We start from the raw sequence: 23,259 nt of genomic DNA, 5'->3' as shown, positions 1-23,259 counted from the left end.
GGTAGGTGCGTATTATATGTAGGCCTACGCCAAAATGCGTATTTTAATGCACGCTAACAAAGTGCATATCATATGCACGCAAAAACTGTGTATTATATCCACATCAAAGACGTGCATATTGTATGCACGCCAAAGTCAGTTTCTGCGTATAAATAGTACGTAAAATTTAAAAATAAATTGTGCCATTAATATGCATTTTCATGAGACTGGGCTCAATTTAGTGCTAAAATGTTTACTTAATTAAAAAATGTGTACAAATTACATAATATTTACTGCAGAAACACTAGAAGTAGTATACTAGTCTGAACATAGTCCAAATGTCCAACCTGTCAAATCAGCAGAGCAGAACAGAACATAGTTGTTTCCAAAAGGAACTTTGCCTCAAGGACAATGTCTCTTTTTCTACCAAGTTTTATTCAGTGTAACCACCTGATCATACACAAGACACCGACGTAACTCCCCATGCCTCCTCTAATCTAGCCACATTCCATGTGGAGTCAACCGACCCAAATTTTATATGTAATTAGAGGCCTGAAATGAGTTGCGAACAGACCATACAATTGAACATAAACTGAATTGAGTTTAAAAAAAGCTCTTGGCATGGTGACAGGGCTGTGAACTTACGTGATCAAGCACACATACCTTGGCATAATCTGCACCATGCTTCTCCTTGTTCCCATTCCGACAGACGGTGTAATTATAAAAACGGGAATTTTTGATCAGCCCCACCCATTCACGCCACCCAGGTGGGATGTAGCTGCCATTGTACTCATTGAGGTACTTCCCAAAGAAAGCTGTGGGACAAAATAAAGAAAAACATATCTGTGTTCAGTGAGGTAGACACAAAGACTGAAATGATCATTTATGACAAGCGTCTCAAAACACTGCCTTTGAACAGTACCTGTAAATGTCTGTCTCTGCATTGTATACATGTCTCCTCTACCCTTTCCCTTCTAAGCTAAGCCAAAACATCTTGCAAAAGAGCCGGGCAAACAGCCAGTCTGCCCTGGAGAGTTAATTGTAGACTAACACATCAGCTGGAAACCACAAGCAGTGGTGAGACCTGAACCCCTGTATTCAGGGTCAGAACGTGCTGCCACTCAAGAAACAGAGCACAGGGCTGCTGACACGTTAAGCTCCATGTTTAGCTTCCACAAACCAGACAAACTGAAAATTCCTGTAAAACTTTTATTTGACCTCTAGGAACAAATGTAAAAGCAAAATGCCAGTGAAATTGCAGAACACTGCCAGACAAATACATTTCCAGGGTAAAGTGGGAAACTGTTGTATCAATAAATATATTATTTTTGCATTTTTTTAAATAATAATAATAGGCTCATAAAGTCCTTAAGGTAAAAAAATTTGAGATCAAAACATTCTTTTATATATATAAAAAAGAGCATATATTATGACACACAATGTGTGTGTGTATATATATATATATATATATAGTTTTAATTTTAGTTATCTGTCTCTCATTTGGCTTCTTACCTGTTCGGTATCCAGTGTTGTTGAGATAAACAGCAAAGGAGCGCGGCTCATGCTGGGCTTGCCAGGAAGGCGAGGAACAGTTCTCGTTATTGGTGTACGTGTTGTGGTTATGGACATACTTCCCAGTCAGCATGGAAGAGCGTGATGGACAGCACATGGGCGTGGTTACAAAGGCATTTGTAAATGAGGTTCCACCGTCCTCCATGATCTTGCGAGTTTTGTTCATCACCTGCAACGAGCCTGACACAGCAGGCGAGACAAATGCATGTTCAGTAAATCAGTTTAATAAGTTCAAACCTCAACATGTCTTATTATAAAACATGCTGTCAAAAGTAGCCTCTAAAAGTGTTCGAAGTGGTGAAGGATCCCTGTAGTTCTGTGGCAATGCAATGACTGGCTGTGGTTCCAGCACTAAGGCCCTTAACCTCTCAGATGTCTGAGGGAAGCCATTAAATATTAAAAGAGGAAATAAGTCAAACCTGTGATGACAGTCTGCGATTGAGACCTATTGGATGTTGTGCTCTCAGAGGAAGGAACCTGATCCAGTGACAAAAGTTAGGCTTACATTATGGGACAGATACCAAGAGAGACTTGGGTGGCAGATCAAGAAGACTAACAAGCAAGCTAATGTTCCAAGGAGTGAAGGCTTTTCTTTCAAAGGCTGAGTTAATAATGAACAACCTAAACTCCTAAAAAACTTGAGTGACAGTCCTGCTGGAAAAAAACCCCTGCAGAGACTGAATGCTGGTGTTCCCACAATATGTTTTAACTAGCTAAAACCCTAAATAAGTACTACTTAACCAGCTAATCAGGATTAACAGGCAGATGTGTTGAAGCAAAATTCTGCAGGAACATGACCATCCAAGATCAAGATGACATTTCAGACCTTCGTCAACCATTGTGTTGGTCCACCAGCATGATCAGCTAAGTTTGGTTATGGTGATCCACCAGCTAGACCAGTGCTACCTTAAGACGGTCTTTCCAGGTTTTGTCTTGTTTTCCAAACAGATATGTAAACATTCTGAATTTAAAATGCATTTACTTGAGTAGCAAAATGAAGAAAAAAGTCTTGTTTTCTGAGGGGGGGGAAAAACAAAAACAAAAATAAGTGAATTCATGTCTAAAACAAGAATGAAATATCTGCCTATGAGGTAAGAAAAATACACAGTCTAAAAGGAAAAGAACATTGTTTTTCTTACTCCAGTGGAGGATAGTTTTCTTGTTTATTAAAAAAAACTCCACTGATTTTGATAAATTTTTCAGAATATAAAACATTTTGCTTCTCAAGTAAATGTATACTGATTTAAGAATGTTAAGTAAGTAAAGTAAACCATAATGGAAATGGTCAACAAATACTACTTGAAACACCACTAAAACCAAACCAAACAAACAACAAAAAAACTAAATATTCAAATATTGAAGTGAAAAGTGCAAATTCAAAACACTCAAATCAGTGAGTTCCATTCCCATGTTTTTCCAAGTATCATTACGGTTTTTGAGGATCCCTACAGTAACTTTCCAGACTAGTTGCTGATTCATAACTATTGCATGCCGAGCACTGACAAAGCCTCAAGAGAGGTTACCACCTCTTTCGTCTGCAGAACAGATGGGCCATTAATGATGAATTGCATCTGGTATACTCACCCAACTCCACATCCTGGTCATCTGTCATGATGAGTATGATGTTGGGTCTGATGTTCCGTCGGTCACCTTGAACCCGCCCACGAAGGCCCTGACCACGGGTGGTGAAACCAAAGCAGACCAGTGGGGCGGCCAGGACCATCATCCAGGTCAGGCTCACCAGCTGCATCATGGGACTGTGAGAACACGAATCAAAAGGCTGGAATCCTCACAACGTAATCTGTTTAGAAAAGAGCAAAGAGATGTTAATGCTTCGGGGTTTCTAAAAAGGTCAAAACAAATGTTACTATGGTTAACAGAAATTGGAGAGACTAAAAAGAACCACTTTTCATTCCTTTGCAAGACAAACGACAACTCCAGATCCTTGTCTACGACTTTTAATAAATCACATTTGCATCTGTTTTTAAGCTCAGCGTCATCTATTTTCACATCCATCCACAAGAACAGCAACAGACCATAGAAAATCTCAAACCTTGCACTGAAAATAAACATAAAACATCATTTTAAAAGAATCAACACATGCTTTAAAGTTCCAGCATATTTCCAGGATGTCCGCCCACTAAAATAAACATACAAAAAGATACTTTAGCTTAAAAGTTGTGTGTAAAATTGCAACTTAATGAATATATAACCTTCCATAACCCTACCTGTAAAGTTTTTAGCTTAGTAGTGTCACATGTGGCGTCATACACTCACTATCTTTACTTCAGTCCTTCACTCATATTTTACAGACACTTTCTTGAATCAGAAGGGCCTGAGTGTGTCTCTCCATGCGTGCAGTCAAGCCAGCTCTTTCTCTCTAATCAGTCACACTCCTTCAGTACCACTGAAGCCTTGCTATTGGCTATTAAGAGCTGCACCGTCCCAAACCCAGCCAATCATGTTTTATGGCCAGGTTGTCATTCAAAAGGCCCAAAGCTTGTGACCCCTAGCGGACACCCGGTGGGAATTACGAAGCCAGTGAAGGCAGTACGGGGGAGAGGGTTCTGCTACATTAACCCTTGTGCTGCAGTCGCCAGTCACAGGTTTACACACTGACCCCTTTACATGGCATGGCATGGCATTCGCTCTACACCAGCAAAGATCTTTCATATTACATAGACAAGCTTCATTTCATAAAATTGGGTTAAGTCTTGTAGTTGTTGTACTAATGCATAAGGTAAAGCCATTTTTCACATTTTAATTTTCCTGACGACTGGCTGCATGCATGCATAAAAGGGGGGTTGATTGATATACCTGTCCAATTTCTTTGCAAGTTTATTGTATAAACCTTATGGAGGACCATATTGCTTGTGGCCCCATGCTGATCTTTGTCTCCGATCAATGAGCTGTTAAACAGTATGGCCATTTATGCACCTGAGCCTCATCACATGCCATTCATTTGGTCTGATAATTTTGCTTGGCAATGTAAAGGACCCAACTTCAATAGTCATTTCATACTTGTGACAAAAAGACCAGTGAGAGTCAAGAAATAAATTAGTAAATTAGAGTCAGCACTGGTTTTACAGTTTCAACTCCAGGCCAATGTGTCCACATAATCAAACTAACAATACTCTGTTTGACAGATGAAAAATCCCTTGAGAATTAGTGACGTAAATCAAAATCATATGAGAAAGCAAGGATGTAACCTTGTCTTGGACTTTGGTGGGGACAAATCCAAATGGCTGTTGTCACAAATGTAACGGAAATTAAAGAATTTAAAGGAATTTAAAGGAATCAAAAATAAAATATAGTAAAAGAACTGCAATTTATTGCAAACTTTCAGCAGAAAACAATTTATTTTAAAATATGCACTCACTCTTTTTCTTAAAAACGCTTTTTCATGCTGAAAATGGCTCTGTTAATGTTTCTTGTCTCATCACATTCAGTTATGAATTGCTTTACATGAACTGTGCAAAAGCTCAAAGTTATTTTTGATTGAAAATAGAAAAATTTGACAATCAAAAGTCAGATACTTTCCATCACTGAATATTATCATTGGTTGTTGAACATGAACATTGAGAAACTCTAGTGGCTTGTCATTTACTTACACTCAGAACATTCACACGGTTATATATCATACTCCAAAAATGAGCATAAAATTACTCCATATGACTTGAGTGCTATATTTAACATCTTTTGAAGCCATACGATAGCTTGCAAGTATACTTCTACATTGCTTTTATAGTGCTTTTTTGTAGCTTGACAGATGTGATCACTATGAACTGTCATTGTAAGGACTGATACCAGTGAGAAAAAATAATGTAATATGGCTTTGGAACAACATTGGGGTGAGTAAATAATGTACATTTTCATTTTCAGTGGGTGGACCATGTGACGTCTGATAAGAAGGAGCTGTTGAACAGAAAACCATGTGCTTGGCCTTTTCCATCATTGTGCAGATGATGGGCTGCCTCTCAAATGGGGCTCTAAGTGCTTTTTTGGACAGCGTGGATTTCAGACAGCATGAGGGATAGTCGGTCCAGTCACCCTGACAGCACTGTGCAAACACTGGTGCTGTTTAGACAAACCCCTGATGCTGGAGATGGCAGGGTCCAGTCAGATCAGAATGTGCATGCGCACACACAGTATGACTTCCAGATCTCAACCTCTTAAGGCCCTGAAAATATATAGAGAAGTCCCTCAAATGTTCATTCATGCGCATGCTTCCTTTCTATCATCCGTTTTATGTCTAAATGGTGAAAATTAGATTGACATTTCAGCATCAGTATTCAATTTAAAGTGCTAAATGAGTCCTTTCGCTGACATTCTCGTGTGACACTACAAGATTAACTATTGTGTGATGTACCTCCAGCAATTTGAAACTAACATTAATAACACCAGCCAAAAAAAGTCCACATATAAAATGAAGAGCCAATACTGTGCTATTTAGCTCAATCATGTGTTCCTCAAGCAACCCTGAATTAAACTGTCTCTGTCCTCAAAGATGACACATTCACCCTCATTCCAGCACTGTAATTTTAGAATACAGTCAACCCAAAATAACTCTTCTATTTTCTTCTCTGGAGGAATAAAGGGTCGTGAATTATAATTTAGTTTTAATTACCCTCATTACTGTGAAAATGTGTTCCAGTTGGTGGCACTGGCAAGAACATAAACCACTACTTATCTCTGATGCGCGAGTCCTCCACTGACCCTTTGCCTACGAAAAACAGACCTGCCATCTTCCATTTCCATGAATAATGGGAAACAAAGCTTCCACACTTCCATGACTCTCTAACACTGAATCAGCACTGGGCTGGTATGCAAAAATGATGTGATGTTTGTGTCTGAAGCCTTCAGCGGAAAACCTGGCGACTTCCTCTGGCTTAGTCAAACTGTTATTTGGATAATGTGCTTGTAATGTGCAGAACAAAAAGTACTTCCAGTTCACTTGCTGTAAACATTATGCAACTATTTAAAAGTCAGTTATATTGAAGTACAGTGAGATATAGTGCCCAGATAACTAAACTGAACTGAAGTTATACTCCTGCAATGAACAAGTCAAGAGGATAGTATTGCTAGGCCATGCACTGATATTAAAATTCTGGATAATATAAAGCCAATAATTATTTTTTCTATTGTGGTTTCAAAACAAAAAAACAAAACAAATGGAGTGTCTATTTACACTAAGTGCAAATAGCCCACCTTGTTGGCAGAAGCTATTTACACTAACTCCACCCACCAACGTGTGATTGGGATAGTCAAAACTACAAAAGGCAATCATTTAACAACAGCTCCAGTGGTGTAGATGGTAAAACTTTTTTCTCCCTTTTAAAATCACATCGGAAAGGCATTTATTTTCAATAAAAAATTGAAAATAATAAAAAAAAATTGAAAATAAATTATCGGGGAGGGTTAGGGTAGGTGTAAGGATGGCTTTATTGTCCCAATATGGTGGCATCAATTCAATAACTTGAATTAAAATGATAATTTACACTCAATAAGTTACTGTTGCATACCATAATGTACTACAATACCGAGGAGCAGAAAATTGCCACTATTTGCAATAAGTAGTATAAATAGCAAAAAATCCTGCTATTTTAACTGTGTAAATAGAATCCATTGCTATTTGCACTTAGTGTAAATACATAAGATCATTTATAAGATAAGAAGAGTTACAAAGCTCAAAGTCTCCCACAAAAGGATTTATTCCATCTAAAAGAGAAGGCTGATCCAGACTGGACTGAAACGCCTCAAACACGCCCCCACATGTCTACGTCACGATGTGGAAATATTTGCGTAATGCCACCCAAATGTGCACGCAAAGAAAGAGGGTGTGGTTTATGTGAAAGCAAAATCTCTTTATTTGGCCTTCCGAAAATAGATACAATTAGAAATCATTGATTAAGATTTGTTTACAAAAGAACAGAACAACCCAAATGTTTGAATTTGTGCAACGCATTTTATGGATGACAGTTTCGTGAACCTAGGCTGGCTGTGCATGAAGGCCATTTCTAAAAAAAAAGGAGTCAATTCCGGCTTTGCTATGACAAACTGGTGCTTCTGAATCAGCGACTGCAAGTATGTTTTGTTATTAGTTTGATATTAGTTATTTGCTATTGACTGTTCAAATGCGGAGTTTTGAGCGTAACGCGTCTTGTGTGTGTGTGTGTGTGAGAGGGGAATAGGGTCACATAGCAGCAGAATGTACAGCCCATCAGAAATCGTCTTAACCACGGCTTGTGTACTGCAAATACATACGAGCATCATCACTATGTCTATCTCTATTCCCCTTTCAGACTTGAAGGCTTGAACTGATGGTAAAACTAACTTGAAAGCTGAAGCTCGCGATTATGGTAAAGGGCGTTACATTTCCGACACGTGCTTGTAGTGTTCGGCCAATCACAATGCACTGGATCAGTTGGCTAATCAGAGCAGACTGTGCTTGGCGGAAGGAGGCGCTTTGTAGAAAACGACGTGTCAGAGAGGCGGGGCATAGAGGAACTACAATGTATAGTATTTGAAAAATAATGTGTTACACCAAATACACAAAATAATGATCTTGAATAGAGCACCATATGACCCCTTTAAAAGAACATGCGGAAATATACTGTACGATAAAATTCTTAAAATAATTTTTTTTTTAAAATGCATTTATAAACAAATTTATAATAATTGTATAACACAAACCATAGCAACCTGAGACTATTTGAAGTTGTGGTCCAGGGTCTGCGCACATCTGCTGAGCGTCATGCCTTTGTAGACCTGCATTGCTGAAGAACACAAGAAAGCTTTCTTCTGGGTCACAGACGAGCACCAGAGCAAGCATCGTCTCAGCCCTTAATGTTTTTAGGGATTAGAGGAAATGACCCAGTAAATTAGCCTCTACTGTACTAATCAGGGCTAAACTGGGGGAATAATATTTGGGATTTATTAAGAAAAAAAAAGTCTCAAAAGGTTCAAAGGAGCAAAACAAAAAGGCTACTATTGGACTTTTCAAGCCACACACACACAGCTGCCAAAAAATAGCCCCATATGAAAGAGGTGCAATTTTCAGATTAATGGATGACAGGACCAGGGTCCTTCAATGTGATCCAAAATCTGTACTTTTATGATTTCACTATGCTTTCAGCCCCCCTCCGTGCATACTAAGGCATCCAGCCCCCCTTCCTAACCTCAAAGCGGTGTTTTCTAGCATGTAGTGCTATCAGAGACAGCGGCTCAGAGGTTCTTGGCAAGCAAAAAGCCGCCACTGCTGCCTGTGGTGAAGGCCCAAACCACATACTTTCATGCGCCCTGAACCCCCTTTGACCCACGTGGTAATGTGGGGTGGTTAACCCAAACCTCAAGCACCTGGACTCTCAAAAGACTCTTGGAAACGAGTGACACCGAATTCACAGGCTTCACAGGTAAGGATAGATGAGTTCCTGAGGAAGAGGCCGCACGATTAAGATCAGAATGTCATGACCCGGCACATTCTTTCCAACCGCGCTGGGTTTTATAACATCTAGACAGCATCACGAATAGTCTGGTTTCTGTCAATCCTTCGTCCAGGAAGACGAAAATGGCAGGCCACATTCGTAACTTGTGCGATCAGCTTCTAAAAATCACTTAAATGAAAACCCTGATCCCTGTCAACTTGAAATAATTCCTTTTAAACCAGAGCGCCATGCAAGAACTCATCCTTCACCATGGCAAAGTTGTTTGTGCATCTTCATTGCAAATGAGAGTCCCTCGTGAGCCAAGAACAACCATAAATCAAACCAGATGGCACTGGTAAATAGTGAGTCAGCCATTCATAAATGCAAGGTTTCCATAGACAAAGACAGTCTCGAGGGCTAATCCCCCTTTCCATTCCCTCACTATAGAAACTTCGCTCGCACCATGTTCTCCACAGAATGTGCCTGTACAGAAGCCAAGTCACTGGAGAACAATCAGCAGTAAGAACACGTCACAGTTTATTGGTTGTGACAGTTACAGTTTAATTATCAAAGAGTCCAAGGCAAGATTTTTACTTTAACGACGCTGTTAAAGTGATTCTTTTGGGACCACGCTCAAAATATCCCGTTACCTGACAGATATCACTGAACTAGGTGTCCTGAAACATCACCTGTCTCAGACGCTTGTCAATTATTTTGTGCATTTGCAAAGAAACACTTATAGTACCTTATAGTAAAGAAAAAAATGTGGTCAATTATTATAATCAATTCCAATTCTTGCTACTAACAACCTATTAAAGGGTTACTCCACCCCAAAATGAAAATTGTCATTAATTACTTGCGTTCAGTGGATACTCTCCAAAATGGCACGAGGGAGACGAATTGTTGAATAAAGTAATTATTTTTGTTTTCTTTGCAAATACAAAAAGTATTCTCTAAGCTTCATAAAATTACGGTTGAACCCCTGATGTCACATGGATTATTTTACCGCTCTCCTTGCTACGTTTCTGGACGTTGATCGTGTTAATTACATTGCTGTCTATGGGAGGGTCAGAGGGCTGTCAGAATGCATCAAAAATATTTTAATTTGTGTTCCGAAGACGAATGAAGCTTTTACAAATTTGGAATGACATGGGAGTAAGTGATTAATGACAAAATGTTCATTTTGGGGTGGAGTAACCCTTTAACTACGACTTTTACCTCAAACTCCTAATTTGCTACTTATTACTAGTGAGTAAGGTAATTGTTAAGTTTAGGTAGTGGGTAGGACTAGGGATGTAGAATGTGTTCATGCAGAATATGTGCTAATAAACAGCCAATATGTTAATTATAGGCATGATAACAAGCAACTAGTTAACAGTGAGAACTGGTCCTTATACTAAAATGTTACCTAATATGTTGTTCCAAACTTTTATAACTTTCTTCGTTAACACTTTACTTAATATATTCATGTATAATGCATTATAAAGGGTATTAAAGGGTATAACGCATTATAATTATTCATAATGTGTGTTGTAGTACATTATGTCTTGTTGAAAAATGCATAGTGTAACAATGAATTGATGTTATAATGTAGTTACAATTATTCGTGAGCTTGTATAATGTATTATAAGGTGCATTATGGCATAATGCATTAAAACATAAATCATCATACATAAAGGCTTTAAAATAAAGTGTTACCCTTTTCTCCTTTTGTAGAGGGAAAAAAATATATACATTATCAAATTAAAGTCAACGGGATAAGCTTATTCAAAATATTAATAAAAAATAATAGTATATAAATAATGCAAAAATATCACTGTGAAAATGACTTTCATTGGAGAAAAAATATTAAATTAAAAAATTCCTAAAATTTTATTTTTAATGATTTTTGTTCTACAAAAGAAAGATGACTTTGGAATGACATGAGATTGAGTAGATGAGAATATTAATTTTTGGGTGAAGTTCCCCTCACTTGGGTGATCTTCTGGAAAGTTTTATATAGAAAAGACAGGCTGTTTGAATTGTATGAGACTGCACATAGATGACAGTTTCTGTTTGCATATTTCTGTATGCTGATTATTCCCATTGGGAGAGAAATGATTACTTAGCCACAGAATTTTTTAGGTTTGGATTTTGAACGTTTCTTTTTTTTTTTTTAATCAGTCAGTACTTTGCTGCTCCATCCACAATGTCAAACCCTACAGTGTTTTGGCAGAATGTGATCAGGCACACCGCATGAGCCTCCATCAACAAGAGCCATCCACATGGGAGCGAGGAAAGCCAACAAAACTAGTGTTATGTGACCAGTTTTAGAGTGGGTACCCAAATGTAACTCTTTGCTCAATCAACTTCGGTGCACATTTTGTTCTCGCTAATGGAACAGACGACTGATTATGTGGTAAGAAGAATGTGGAATCTGACTGAAGTGGCTTCAGTTTGTTCTCACATCACTGGACCATTCGAACTAATCATTACAGAGCGAATGGATAAACTGCAGTCACATGAATGTCGGCCATGCCAACTGACTCACACTCAAACACCTTTTCTAAATGAGAAAACCACGTGCAACTTTGCTACTCTGCCTGAAAGCTCATAAAATAAACTTTTTTTTGGATTACAGTCACTGAAAGAAGATTCAGCTGAGGAAGTTTAGTAGATCACAATCTCATCTGTACTAAGTATTCAAGAGTTTCTAAATCACAGTATGTAGTAAACTACCCAATATCAACCTTTAATCATTTTAATTATAAATTAAAAAGGATTTACAAAATAGACAAAAACATCTCAATTACAATCATTTTATATAAATATAAACTTTCATGAATAGAAAATTATAAATTAAAAACTATAATATCTAAAACCAATATACACCTTAATGACATTGTGATGGTTCTCAGAAGTTCCAAATCACCTCAAATCTAAGTATTGCATTTAAAACTAATTACTTTATACCACACATCAAGATTTTTACAGCATTTATACACAAATAAATCTGAATAAAATCACCCAAACAGAAAACGCCCCATTTCTACATTTGAATGACTACATAAGTTCCATGACAAAGGCCACCTATACAAACCAGAGCTTTGCCCTGGTAGTCAGACTACCCCAATAGGAGGAGTCTTCCAAAAAAGTTCTTTCAAATGCAAGGCTGTGTGCTTGAAACATCCCATTGATGTGCCAGGGTAGTTTTTCTCTTTGGCACTTACCATGTTTGTGTGTGTATCTAGAGACTTGACTTGTGCTGAAGAAACAGAAGCTTTTCTATCTGCTGGAACAGCTGAGCAAACCGCCAAAATCAAATCAAATCAGGAGTGGCTGCAGTTGTCAACAGTGAAATGCCAGCCAGCATAAAAACGCCACTGTCCAAATAAGAGTGCATGCCATATGGACGCCTGTAGGCCAAAGTTCTCCATCCTGACAGAGTTATCTGGTGGTTTTTAAAGAAATGGACTAAAACAACCAAATTCTAGTGGTTATGTAGTATTTTTTTTAAGCCTAGAGTCTTAGAAGATACACATGAACTACTATGAACTATTACTTCATTTTTTATGTTTCTTTCTTAGAGGCTTTTATGCAACACATTTTTACAGGCAATGGACTATATTTAGCAGAGTTGTTAGTGTTTGAAACCACATTGTCAAAGCTTTTATGCCAGTGGTTAGAGCAAATAGCAGTGCCTTTCATGGAAAACAAGTTTTATGCTAATCTCCAATAGGACTCAAAAGAGAGTGGAGGCTTTGGGGTCCTGTTACATGACAGATCCCATCTCATTCATTATTAACGCATGTAAATGTCATTAAAATAATCTGCCTCCCACAGATTTCAAAGTCTTGTGGGAAACAGGAATTTGGACCAATGAGAGTACGGCCTACCCAGCACAAAACAAATAAAAACCTGTCCAGTGGCAGCTGGTCAGGACAAAAATCCGGATTTAGATGGAAGAAAGAGAATATTAGGACAGTGGTAGACAAAAAAGATTAAGTAATTTGTTCTTCTGTGAACTTGTGCAGACAGTTTGAGCACTTAAGACTTTGAAAGATTGATGCCATAGCCACTTTAGTTCCCCAGGCTGCCAAGTTGCTTTGCCATGCCAGCTCACATTAACAGGTTCTCCAGTGACACCGGTCTCACACACACCCACACCCAGCTGCAGCTGATGTTAGTCGACCGTGCCGTCGCTCAAGAACCCCATCCACTGGGCCTCACTCGCACCTTAAAGCCCACCCAAAACCCCTCTCTAATCTCCAAACTAAGCACACATCACTACCTCTTATTTCTGAATGCCAAGGCAGGGGGGCTAGAGCAAGTTTTATGATTTTTCCATAATCCAATATACTAGCAGCAGAGAGGCCCCTAAAGTCACGCTGTCTGAAAGCAATGGCGGAGCTATGGGTGACCTCTATCGCGGCATACGTGACTCTCGGTGGGTGCCGCGCAGCATCTCAACGACTGTGAGAGAGAAAGAGCGAGCAGGCTTAAACATACAGGGTGCAGAATTCAGAGCTAAGCAAATTCCATTCAGCTCCTCCTCGGCTTGGCTTTGGGAGAGATTAGCTTTCTCTTATGAAGGCCCAACTCATTAGCCACCTGCAAAGTCGGCGCAGCATAACCCAGTCAAAGCTTCAGACCTCCTCGACATTCTCCGGTATCTTACCCTGCTGTTTAAACGCAAGTACAATCGACTACAATTGCCAGGTAAGATTGAATCAGCTCTGACCAAATTTGGCAGTGTCCTAACGGAGATTCTTCCTGCCGTTTTTGCTTGAGTTGAAGCAGCTGAAGCAAGCCATCCTCGCCTCTCTCGGTCAGCTGGGAGGTCTCGCTGGAGAGGTTTTCAGGCCATTCCTTTAAGTATGTGGTTAATGAAAGAAGCAAAAAAGCAGATCTCCAAAGACAGCATAATGGAGGAGGAGCAATGTCAAACATTTGGCCTTTGATCAACTTGGTATATGACAAATAACAGAGAAACAGACACAGTAAAAGCATTTTACGGGTCTTTGGTGGGAGGGGGAGAAAAATTAATTACAGCTGCAACCAGCCATTCCATAATAAATGTGCTTCTTTGTCTTGAGAAATGCTCTTCTTTCAGAGCCTTTGACGTTCGATTCATATTCTCCACAAAACATACATCACTATAGGAAAAAAAAAAATAAAAATAGATTTTTTTTATAACTCCAGATCCAGATTCCAATATAAAACCAGTTAAAGGGAACCTCCCAGAGACAAATACACCAAACACATTAAAATGCCACATAAAGAAAATATTCAAATTGCTTCAGTGATTTTCCACTGATTTATTTATTTAGGACGGTTACGTCAATGTATTTTCCATGAAATCAGTAGCCAGCTCCCACATGAAGAACATAGGGAGCCAAGCAAATCTGTTTGAGCTGGAGTATCCTTGCCTCTTAAGTGATCCTAATATTATATGTGCCGTTCGCTGACTGAAGACGCGTGGCACCATTACAAGCCTGAAGACATAAATCCCTCACTATAGAAAAGGGTGCTACTGGGTCACATCTATGCCATGGGGGTTCTGTGCCTTGGAGGCCAATTTGTTGTTGATATGGGCAGGCGAAAAGACCTGGCCACAGATGTATACAGATGAAATGACCCATCTGATAATGACTGATGAATATTCCTACTGGAACACTTGTCAAAACAAATTAGCAGGGTTTCTTTGACTAGGAAGATCAAGTTCAGGGTTTTGTGTACTTGAAGTAGTAATGAGAGATTTTAATCCCATAAAATTCAGTCATACTTCAGAAGTCATAGAAGGGCACAGGTGAAAAGGAGAACAAAGTCAGGTCAAAACAGAACTAGAACGTGATTCCATTGGCTCATGAAGTTAATGTGCCAAACTGAATTGTGTTCAAACAAATATAAATACTTGGTCTACCGGCAAGCACACACGACAGGCCTCACCACTGGAACATATGCCTGTCTAAAAGTGGAGAGACTGTTACTCCATTTAATGCCAGGATCAACTTTCAACTCGCACTTATTTTTTCAGTAAGACCAAAGTAAGAAACTTAGTTGCTGCACCTTGAATGACAAAGCCACAGAAGTGCACATCACAGAGCTTTACATGTTGTCAGATGGGCCGGAGAGCACAACCTTAAAGCTGAACGTGTACAAGGGGCGCTTAGGAACACAATTCCAGACTATTTTTGGGAGGGGTAAGTGGGCGGATGGAGGGCTCTGTCAGCAAGCCCCAGTCAGAGCATTTCTGTCCTAGTGTGAAATGGTACACTTCCAGAATGCAGGGCATGTACAGACAGAATCTCTGCAGAAAGACACCGACTAAAAAAACCCATCCCTGACCTTATCAGTCACTTTCTGCTATAGACACCGATGGGATGTTACTTATAAAAGGAAGAAAAAAACCCTATTTGTTATCCATCTCTTCAGCCACACGAAGAAATGCAGCCTGTAATTTGTACTCTGATGCTCCCTATGCCAGCGCTTGAGGCGTGAATGTGTGTGGCTTCTTTCTAAGCGTGCGATCACATAATTTGTAATGTAATTAACTTTAAGTGCACTGGCATTTTTCTGACACCTGTACTTACAGGTAACGCCCCATCCACAGACTGTATGATCTTTTTAAAAATCACAGGATTGATTTTAAAAAAGTGCAGGCAAATATTCACATGCATTTACGAATTCACAGCCAGCAGGCCAAACCTAAAATGCTGAGTGCCAGAGAAAAACATGCCATATGTAAATGAGATTGAGCAGAGCTCTGGAATGCCCTCTGGGAATCTCAGCTGGCCAGCCTCTTTCCTATGGAAGTCCATTTAAACCTGAGAGTGAAAAATGTGACATGTATATAAATTTATAAGAAAAAGTTTAAAATAAGAAAGTCAAACTGTGATATAATCGCTAAGTCAACGGAGGAATAAAATCGCAAATTTTAAGAAATGTCAGAATAATGACAGTTGGGATTACGAAAGGAATTAATTTTGAGAAATAAATGTTTTGAGGTGGTTGCAATTTTGAGAAATCAGAATTAAAAATGAGCAATCGGAATTACGGTTGGAAATGTCATGTGCAAGACAAAATTATATTGTGAGATTTGCAAAAAAAAAAAATATTGAGAGATTAAGTCAAGATTCGCCTTTTTAGTTAAACAGGCTTTCATACTGGTCCTGGAACAGTCACAAAACAATTCCTTCCTTTTGTATCATAAAAAAAAAAAAAAAAGTCAACCAACTAAAAACATTAAAAACAAATTAATTAAAAGAGGAGAAAAGCAAATGCAATTTCCCTACCCTACCCTTCACTGCCACATCGATCACACCATGGCTACCAAACAGGAAAACCACAGAACCACTTCATTTGGATGGTACGGCTCTCCAGTGGCTTGCATGTTGGGCTCTGGCGAGACAAACCCAAAGCAATGAAAGGTTTATAGGCATTCCACTCAAGAGCAAGCCACGGTAGAGGTCAGACTCATATCCCCATGGTAAAGGCGAGAAAGAGACATGAAAGCAAATCAAAGACGTTCAGCAACAGAATACGCTTGAGTCTGGATACGTTGCATGCTTAGAGCTGTCATGTCCGAAAGAGGCCGTTATGGACCCACTCAATTCGTTCCTGCAGCAGTTAAAAAAATAAAAATAAACAGGAAGGGTGGGAGGTTACGTTTTTGAAAGCGTCGCATGCTGTATTTTATTATGTGAGCTGTCGACAGAGCTGCATGCCTATTCTTTCCCCCCAGTTGGTTCTCCATTTCTATTCTGAATTAGTGGAGGATAAAAGCATCACCCCCTGGCCACACCACCTTTTTGAGCCTCCTTCACTCCATTGCATCCTGACGGCTGCTTAATTGCATGTGATATAGGCAGGCCCTTTTTCTTTCAAACTTAAATAAGATTGCCTGTTCTCTATAACACTGTACAGCAGAATTGGCATGGCATGGAGAATGCCATCCATAGGCAGGTAAAAACAGGCTAGTTTGTGTGAGATTGCATGCGGTAGCAACATTTAACTTGAAAAAGTGTAAGAATACAGGGGAGGGCATGGGGCGGCACAATGGAGATTGGGCCCTTTGACCTCCTCCTTGGCAAAAGCTTCCGTGCTCTTTCAACTTCTTACAAAACTGAAAGGCCCTAACTTTCCTTCAGACATGGCTAGTCCATTCCAATCCTCCACAATGACTCTTGCAGAGTCACCCAGTCCTGAGTGTTCAGAAGACCCCTGGACAAGCCAAAAAACAGCTAAACATCTGTGCCTCTACTCCTGTTAACCAGCTACAATGTGAACGAAGAAGATCAATAATGACTGGCTCCATTACCTTACCAATTGTATTTACCCCAAGGGGTTCAAGTAGGTGTCTAAGTAGCACCTAAGTCTAGAAATTATTAGCAGAGGCCATCTTTAAAAAAGTGAAATATTGTATACGGAGACACCATTTGGAGTTCCTCAGATTGACCCATTGCCAGAATCTTTGAGAACCCCTAGATACCTTCTGAAGTTGCCTCAAAATACAATTTCAAGTGCCATAAACCTTTCTTTTTCGATGGAATTACTGGAGGAGGAACCTTTCAAGTTTTGACTAGAGGAACCATTGGTAGCCTCAAGTTCTTGAAGGGCCTTTTCAGAACTCTGCTTTTTACTTATAGATTCCCCAAGTCTTGGCAATCTAGGCAACCAAATATGGATTTGCCTACCGTGACCCTGATGCAATAGTGTGATGCTCTATAAACACTTGGGGGCACTATTGAGAGCTTGTTCTGTTTGTTTTTCTCACAAGTTCTTAACATTATGACTGCACTCTATGAAGAGAGATCAGTGAGATTCACAGTGAAATCATAAATTATAGACAATAAAATAGTGCTATGAGCTACAGATAAGCAAGACAACACCATGCACTGTCAACTCTCAATTACAGCTATGATGTCACCCACCCTTCCCTTTTAAATTACAACCTCACTTGCTGCAGGAACACTATTATTAAGCTGAGAAACAGCTACTACACAGTGTGGCTCAATTTCCTCTCTCACTGCCTATCTAAACAAGACTTTTAATGTCCATGTGGTGGGAATGGCTGTGCAACTAACACAATGGTGCTCCTCAGAGGATCCTGGGAACAGCTGGCACCGTTGACCACCTCCACATGCTGCCATTTTTCCAGCACTTGACAGAAAGGACCGTACATACAAGGCTGTTAAATGTCCAGCATGCTGGCAACTGTGATTTGTTTGACATAACAGCAGTGAATATATGCAACTAGTTAAAAGCAAAGAGCCATTTTATTCAAACAGCACAAGAGCCATGCGGCGCAGTGGCACAAGGGTTCCCGCTGCTTTTGATTTGAGTTGGTAAGTGAACATGAACGGCAGGGGGTTAAATACTTAACACATGTCCAAAGCCTTAGGAAAACTGAGAAGCCATACAGGATATTAAATCACAGTATGAAATGGTCATTGACAACAAGACCGAAATCTAAATTCAAAATCACACAAAATGATTCCCAAAGTTGTTCAATACGAATCCTGCTTCTCTCTCTCACACACACAGAGCTTAGAGTTCATGCTCTCTCATGGTCCCACTCTCACGGTACAGCTGATCCCCGGTCAAACGCCCAAGACGACGGAACAGCTACTGAAACAATATTAGTGTTGGCAGATCCAAATCTTGGAACTGCAAATTATTCGCAACAGCTGCAGCGGCTGTTTAGACTTTGACACAAAGCCGCAGAGATCTCTAAAAGATGCGTGGATCAGGATCTGTTAACACAAATATGAAAATTCTGTCATTATTTACTCACCCTTAAGTCATCCCAAAAACATGTCATTAGTTATATGAAAAAGAGATATGAAATATTTCTCCTTTTGTGTTCCAATGAAAAAATTAAATAGGAACTTAAAAAAAAAAAAAAAAAAATCAAAAAAAAAAATCAAAAAAAAAAAAAATCAAACTGTTAAGCTCCAAAATGTTGGTCTGCTATCAGATGGCTCCAGTAGACTTGGAATGTAATTCATGAGTTGAATGTACCACTTTTACAGCACTGTTTCATGATTTTGGAGCTTGACAACCTGGAGTAGCCAGGACATTTAACAATATTTCCTTTTGCAATCCATAAAAAAGTCATACAGGTTTGAAACAACATGCAGGCGAGCAATTGACAACTTTCTTTTTTGACGGTACCATTCATTTCAAACAGTGCATGGAAATACAGACTCATATATTTAAAACTAATTGCACCTAGAGCAAGTGATTGATGAAGAGCTTTAACTGACAAGTTTATGGCATGGCTCTGTTCACAAAGAATGAACAGGTCAAGGGTATTGTCTGCTTTCAAACTTAAACAAGCGTTTGAGACCATAAACAGACTTTAGTTCAGATCTCCTCAAAGACCTCAGAGCTACAACACCTAATTACATACGGCTCATGTAAAAGAAAGACATACTGAAAAGCAGTTTTGGCTACTAATGCAACCCATCAAGATTGATTTGGCAAGGTAATTTTTAACCTCACATTAAATCAAATCCACTTGTGCATTAAATTGATTCAATGAAAGGTAATGTCTGCATAAGCTTCATCTCGCAAATGACTTTTCAAACACTAATGAAGTTAGAGCAACTAATAAGGCATAACTGTACATCCACAGAAATGAAAACACACTGAACGAGAAGAAATGAGTTCCTAAATTCACGTCCCTTCATAATCCCACAGTCATCACTGGTAATGACTGCCTTCATTGTAAAATCTCAACACTGGTGCTGATGTATTTGTGGTTTTCTCAAATGAATTTCAGCGTATAAGTGAGTGAGTGATGTTGACATGGCTGATTAATGTGTGTAAATAAACATAATTCACACAACTCTGTCTTTGTGGCATTCCTGGCATCATTCTTCTGCCCCCCTCGCCCTTACAGCTGTACAGTCCCCTCAGCAAACACCTCGCGCTGTATACATGCCCGGCAGCAACATATTAATGCTAGACATCTAGTTCTTCATCGGCAGGTCTCCCTATTTTTTGGTTTAGTGGAGTTGAGTGAAACTTGTGGCATCACTTCTTTTGAGTCGCTTCTTGGTTTGCATATGTTACAACCTGGACCAGGAGATATTCATAATGCCACATTTGTTCAGAATGAAGACAGAGTCAGCTTAATGCAAGACATGACTGATGCCGTTCTAATGCATTAAACTTGTGTTTGCCGGCAACATGTGCAGGCTCAGACTCAAAATGAATTTGTGAGTAAATATATAGGCAAATTAAAGTTTGTAAGCTGCAGTAGATCTAGCTTAGACCAAGCACTTACAATCAAATGTAAGAGAATTTATAACTAGCACAGTTTGAGGGTGATACTTAATCATTTGTAGTGAGATATTCACTTCAAGCAATTAAATCAAGGTTTGCATGTCATCATCTAGTCAAAATCCAATTAGATGGTTCATTGAAACTTGCATAATATGTAAAAGACGTCCATCCAGTCATTTAGAAACCACAATCTCTCATTCAGAAATCTCTCTCACAGAATCCCAAAGCTGACAGCACTTCAGCTTCACACGAGAGACCCAAATGATACAGCCAAAAACATTTAATACAAATAAACTAAAAATCCCAGACCCTCAGAGGAAAAATAAACTAGCTGGAGAGAGGGAGAATCAGAAGTGTTACTACCTGGATGTCAGTCTTGCTCATGGGGTTGATCGCTCTCGCTGTGGGTTGTTCACTCTTGAGCTCCTCAGAGTGTTTGTGGGGACCACACTGCTCCTGGAAGACAACCTTCCTCCTCTAATCCGTTCTCCAATGTGATGACACACACTAACCCCAACCATCTGTTGAAACACGTCCTCCAGCACTCAGCACAGTGGTGCGTCAAGACAAACTACCCAGTCCAATCAGAAAGGGTGCTGGGTGGCTCTTCCCAGGCTGGAGGCAGGGACAAGGACATAAGGGAAACACTAGTCAGAGATGTCTAAAAACTCCAGCCACGGTAACCTGAGATTTAGAGAGAAAGGGAGGAGAGAGAGTAGAAGAGGAGGGAGGGGATTGAGAATGCGAATGAGAAAGGGAGGAGGGAGGGCAGCACGTCTCTGAACAGTTATGTTGCCACTTGTAGCTCACAGGAATCCCATGGAAGCAGCCTGGGGATCCTCAAATCACACATATAGTTGTAATGTAGTTTCCTCTAAAGCCAAATTGCACAAAAAAGAAGAGGAGGAGTATGGTCAGTTTAAGAATGTCTTGCAAAGACCCCAATGCACTGCCGTTTGCACTACACCGTTACATCTGCCCAACTCACACCTCCCCGTTATAAATCTTCAGCTGTCTAGGCAACATTCCTGTCCTTACAATATACTGCCTTAAGTTAAGCAAGAAAGAGATTTTCCAGAGATAAGAAACTGAGCCAGGATCATTAGCGCCATTTAGTTTCATTCATTTCAGCTACTACCATTTGTTATGCTGTACTGGATTTAAATGGCTTCACTGTAATTTATCTGAAACTAGACTAAATATTCAGTGTTAATATCTTATTTTCTATTAAATTTAATTAAACATTTGCTTTAGGGACAATGGCAGATAAGAGTGTCTAAGGTAAACAAAATATTAATAAAACGCATGTGCCAAATTCTTAGAAATTGAATCATTTTACTGGTGTTGGTTTTCAGAAATGTTGTTGAAAACTAAAGTTCAACAAATGTTTGAATTTAACTTGCTCAAAAAATGTGATGTAAACAAGTAAAAAATTTTTTGCATTGCAATTTTTGCATTTTATAACCTTGCCTTATAAAAAAGTTAAAGGTTATCCTTAATGATGCATTTTTTCTTCGTTATATCAGGAAAGTAATGTATACATTACTTAAAAAAAGGGTAATGTATTTTTTTTCTTTTACATTTATTTTCAATAAATTAATTCTGAAACAGAAAGTCATTGTATGCCTGCACTGAAATTTTAAATGTATTTTGTGAATAACTTATTGGATAAAACAAGACAAAGTAGTCATGCCATAGAGACCCTTTGGACCCACAGGACTCTAGAAAAACAATTCTAAAAACAACTGAATTGTGGTGTACACTGACAATCAAAAGTCAATCATTTTATCCTCATGTTAGTAGAAGGTCAACAGAAAATGGCTTGTCTTTTATCAATGTGCAGCTCAATAAACATGCGAACCCTGGTTTCAGCGCTTAGCAACTAAGTTCATCAGATGAGGAAATGAAAACAAAGGCTGCTAAGTGACCTATTAGCATTCTTTAAAGCTGCTTTCACACCTGGTAAAAGTTTCAGTTAGGTCAGACCAAACTCAAACACTGATCAATCTTCACTCGCGACAAGCCCCTCAAAAACCCCAAATCAAACAAACATCGTGAACTCGTCATCACGTAGCCTACCCTACTCAGGTAGCCACTGAGAAGACTAGCACATCTGATAGGCCTATCCTTTAATACAAGATGTTTTTCACCTTTCCTATGCTAATAATCTGGAAGAAGTACTAGGCTGATGACAGTTTCAGGAGAGGCTGGAAGGGTCAGTAAAATCCTGCAGAGGAGTTTTAGCATAGCTTAATGTTTACAGTGGAAAGAACAGTGTGACTCAGGTCTGAGACCACTTACATTTGAAATACAGTTTTTTCCCTTTTAATCATCAAGTGTGTAATCAAACAGAGTCTAATTTTTTAAAGTGTTTCCTATGCAACTGGACACAAACTCCCAAACAAAGGAATTAATCACATCTTAATGCCATTTGCATGCTGTTGCGAGACTCGCTCTGATCCATTTTCCGGCCGGCGCATTCAGCGGAACTACTGGGTGAAAACAGATACTTCCATCATTTTTGCAGGATTCTCGTTCTCACTGCCGTTTAAATGCTCAGGATATTAGATTAAGAGCAACAAAGACAATTTCAACAGGGGCACAAGAAACCCCCGGTCTTGGTTCACATGAGGTTTGGAAAAAAGGGGAATGGGATGAGGGCTTCAGGGGAAGAGCTCAAATTAGATTGAGTTCACAAAGTGTGGCCCACCCCATTACAACCCATTTAGTACATGCCGCACCTCAAACACCAAAGCAAGCCCCCCAACCCCCACCCCCAGATATTTTGTAAAAGCTTTTGAGGAAGAGAAGGGGCAAGCAACCCTGTTTTTCAGTGGTCAGTAGTCTCACTGATCACTGACAAGAAATGTCTCTAATTGTACGAGATGTTCCCCAAGACAAACAAACTCCCAGCTTAGATCAAGGGAAAGTTGAATATCTTTCAAAATATTAGTGGCATCTTTATTTCTCATTCTCATTAAATTTTTAATTTTTAATTAAATTAATTTGTCAG

General features: G+C 39.2%; 1 protein-coding gene across 2 annotated transcripts in view; it reads right to left on the bottom strand.

The window, feature by feature from the left end:
• The window catches only part of sulf1 (sulfatase 1), a 43,814-nt gene extending 22,905 nt beyond the window's left edge, over nt 1–20,909 (bottom strand). Inside the window, exons 1-4 of one of the 2 annotated variants that reach the window (XM_079408765.1) lie at nt 20,610–20,909; nt 3,136–3,352; nt 1,492–1,731; nt 643–794 (exon numbers count right to left, since the gene is read on the bottom strand). In XM_079408765.1, coding sequence (XP_079264891.1) covers nt 643–794; nt 1,492–1,731; nt 3,136–3,304 — 561 coding nt within the window. In that variant the 5' untranslated portion in view covers nt 3,305–3,352; nt 20,610–20,909. The remainder of the gene's footprint in view (nt 1–642; nt 795–1,491; nt 1,732–3,135; nt 3,353–20,609) is intronic. The other variant, XM_079408764.1, reaches the window with a different exon arrangement.
• Nucleotides 20,910–23,259: the final 2,350 nt, after the last annotated feature.

The sequence above is a fragment of the Barbus barbus genome (assembly GCF_936440315.1).
Source record: "Barbus barbus genome assembly, chromosome: 46".
Lineage (NCBI taxonomy): Eukaryota > Metazoa > Chordata > Actinopteri > Cypriniformes > Cyprinidae > Barbus > Barbus barbus.
The sequence above is the reverse complement of the archived record's forward strand: the minus strand, read 5'-3'. Positions and strand labels throughout refer to the sequence as shown.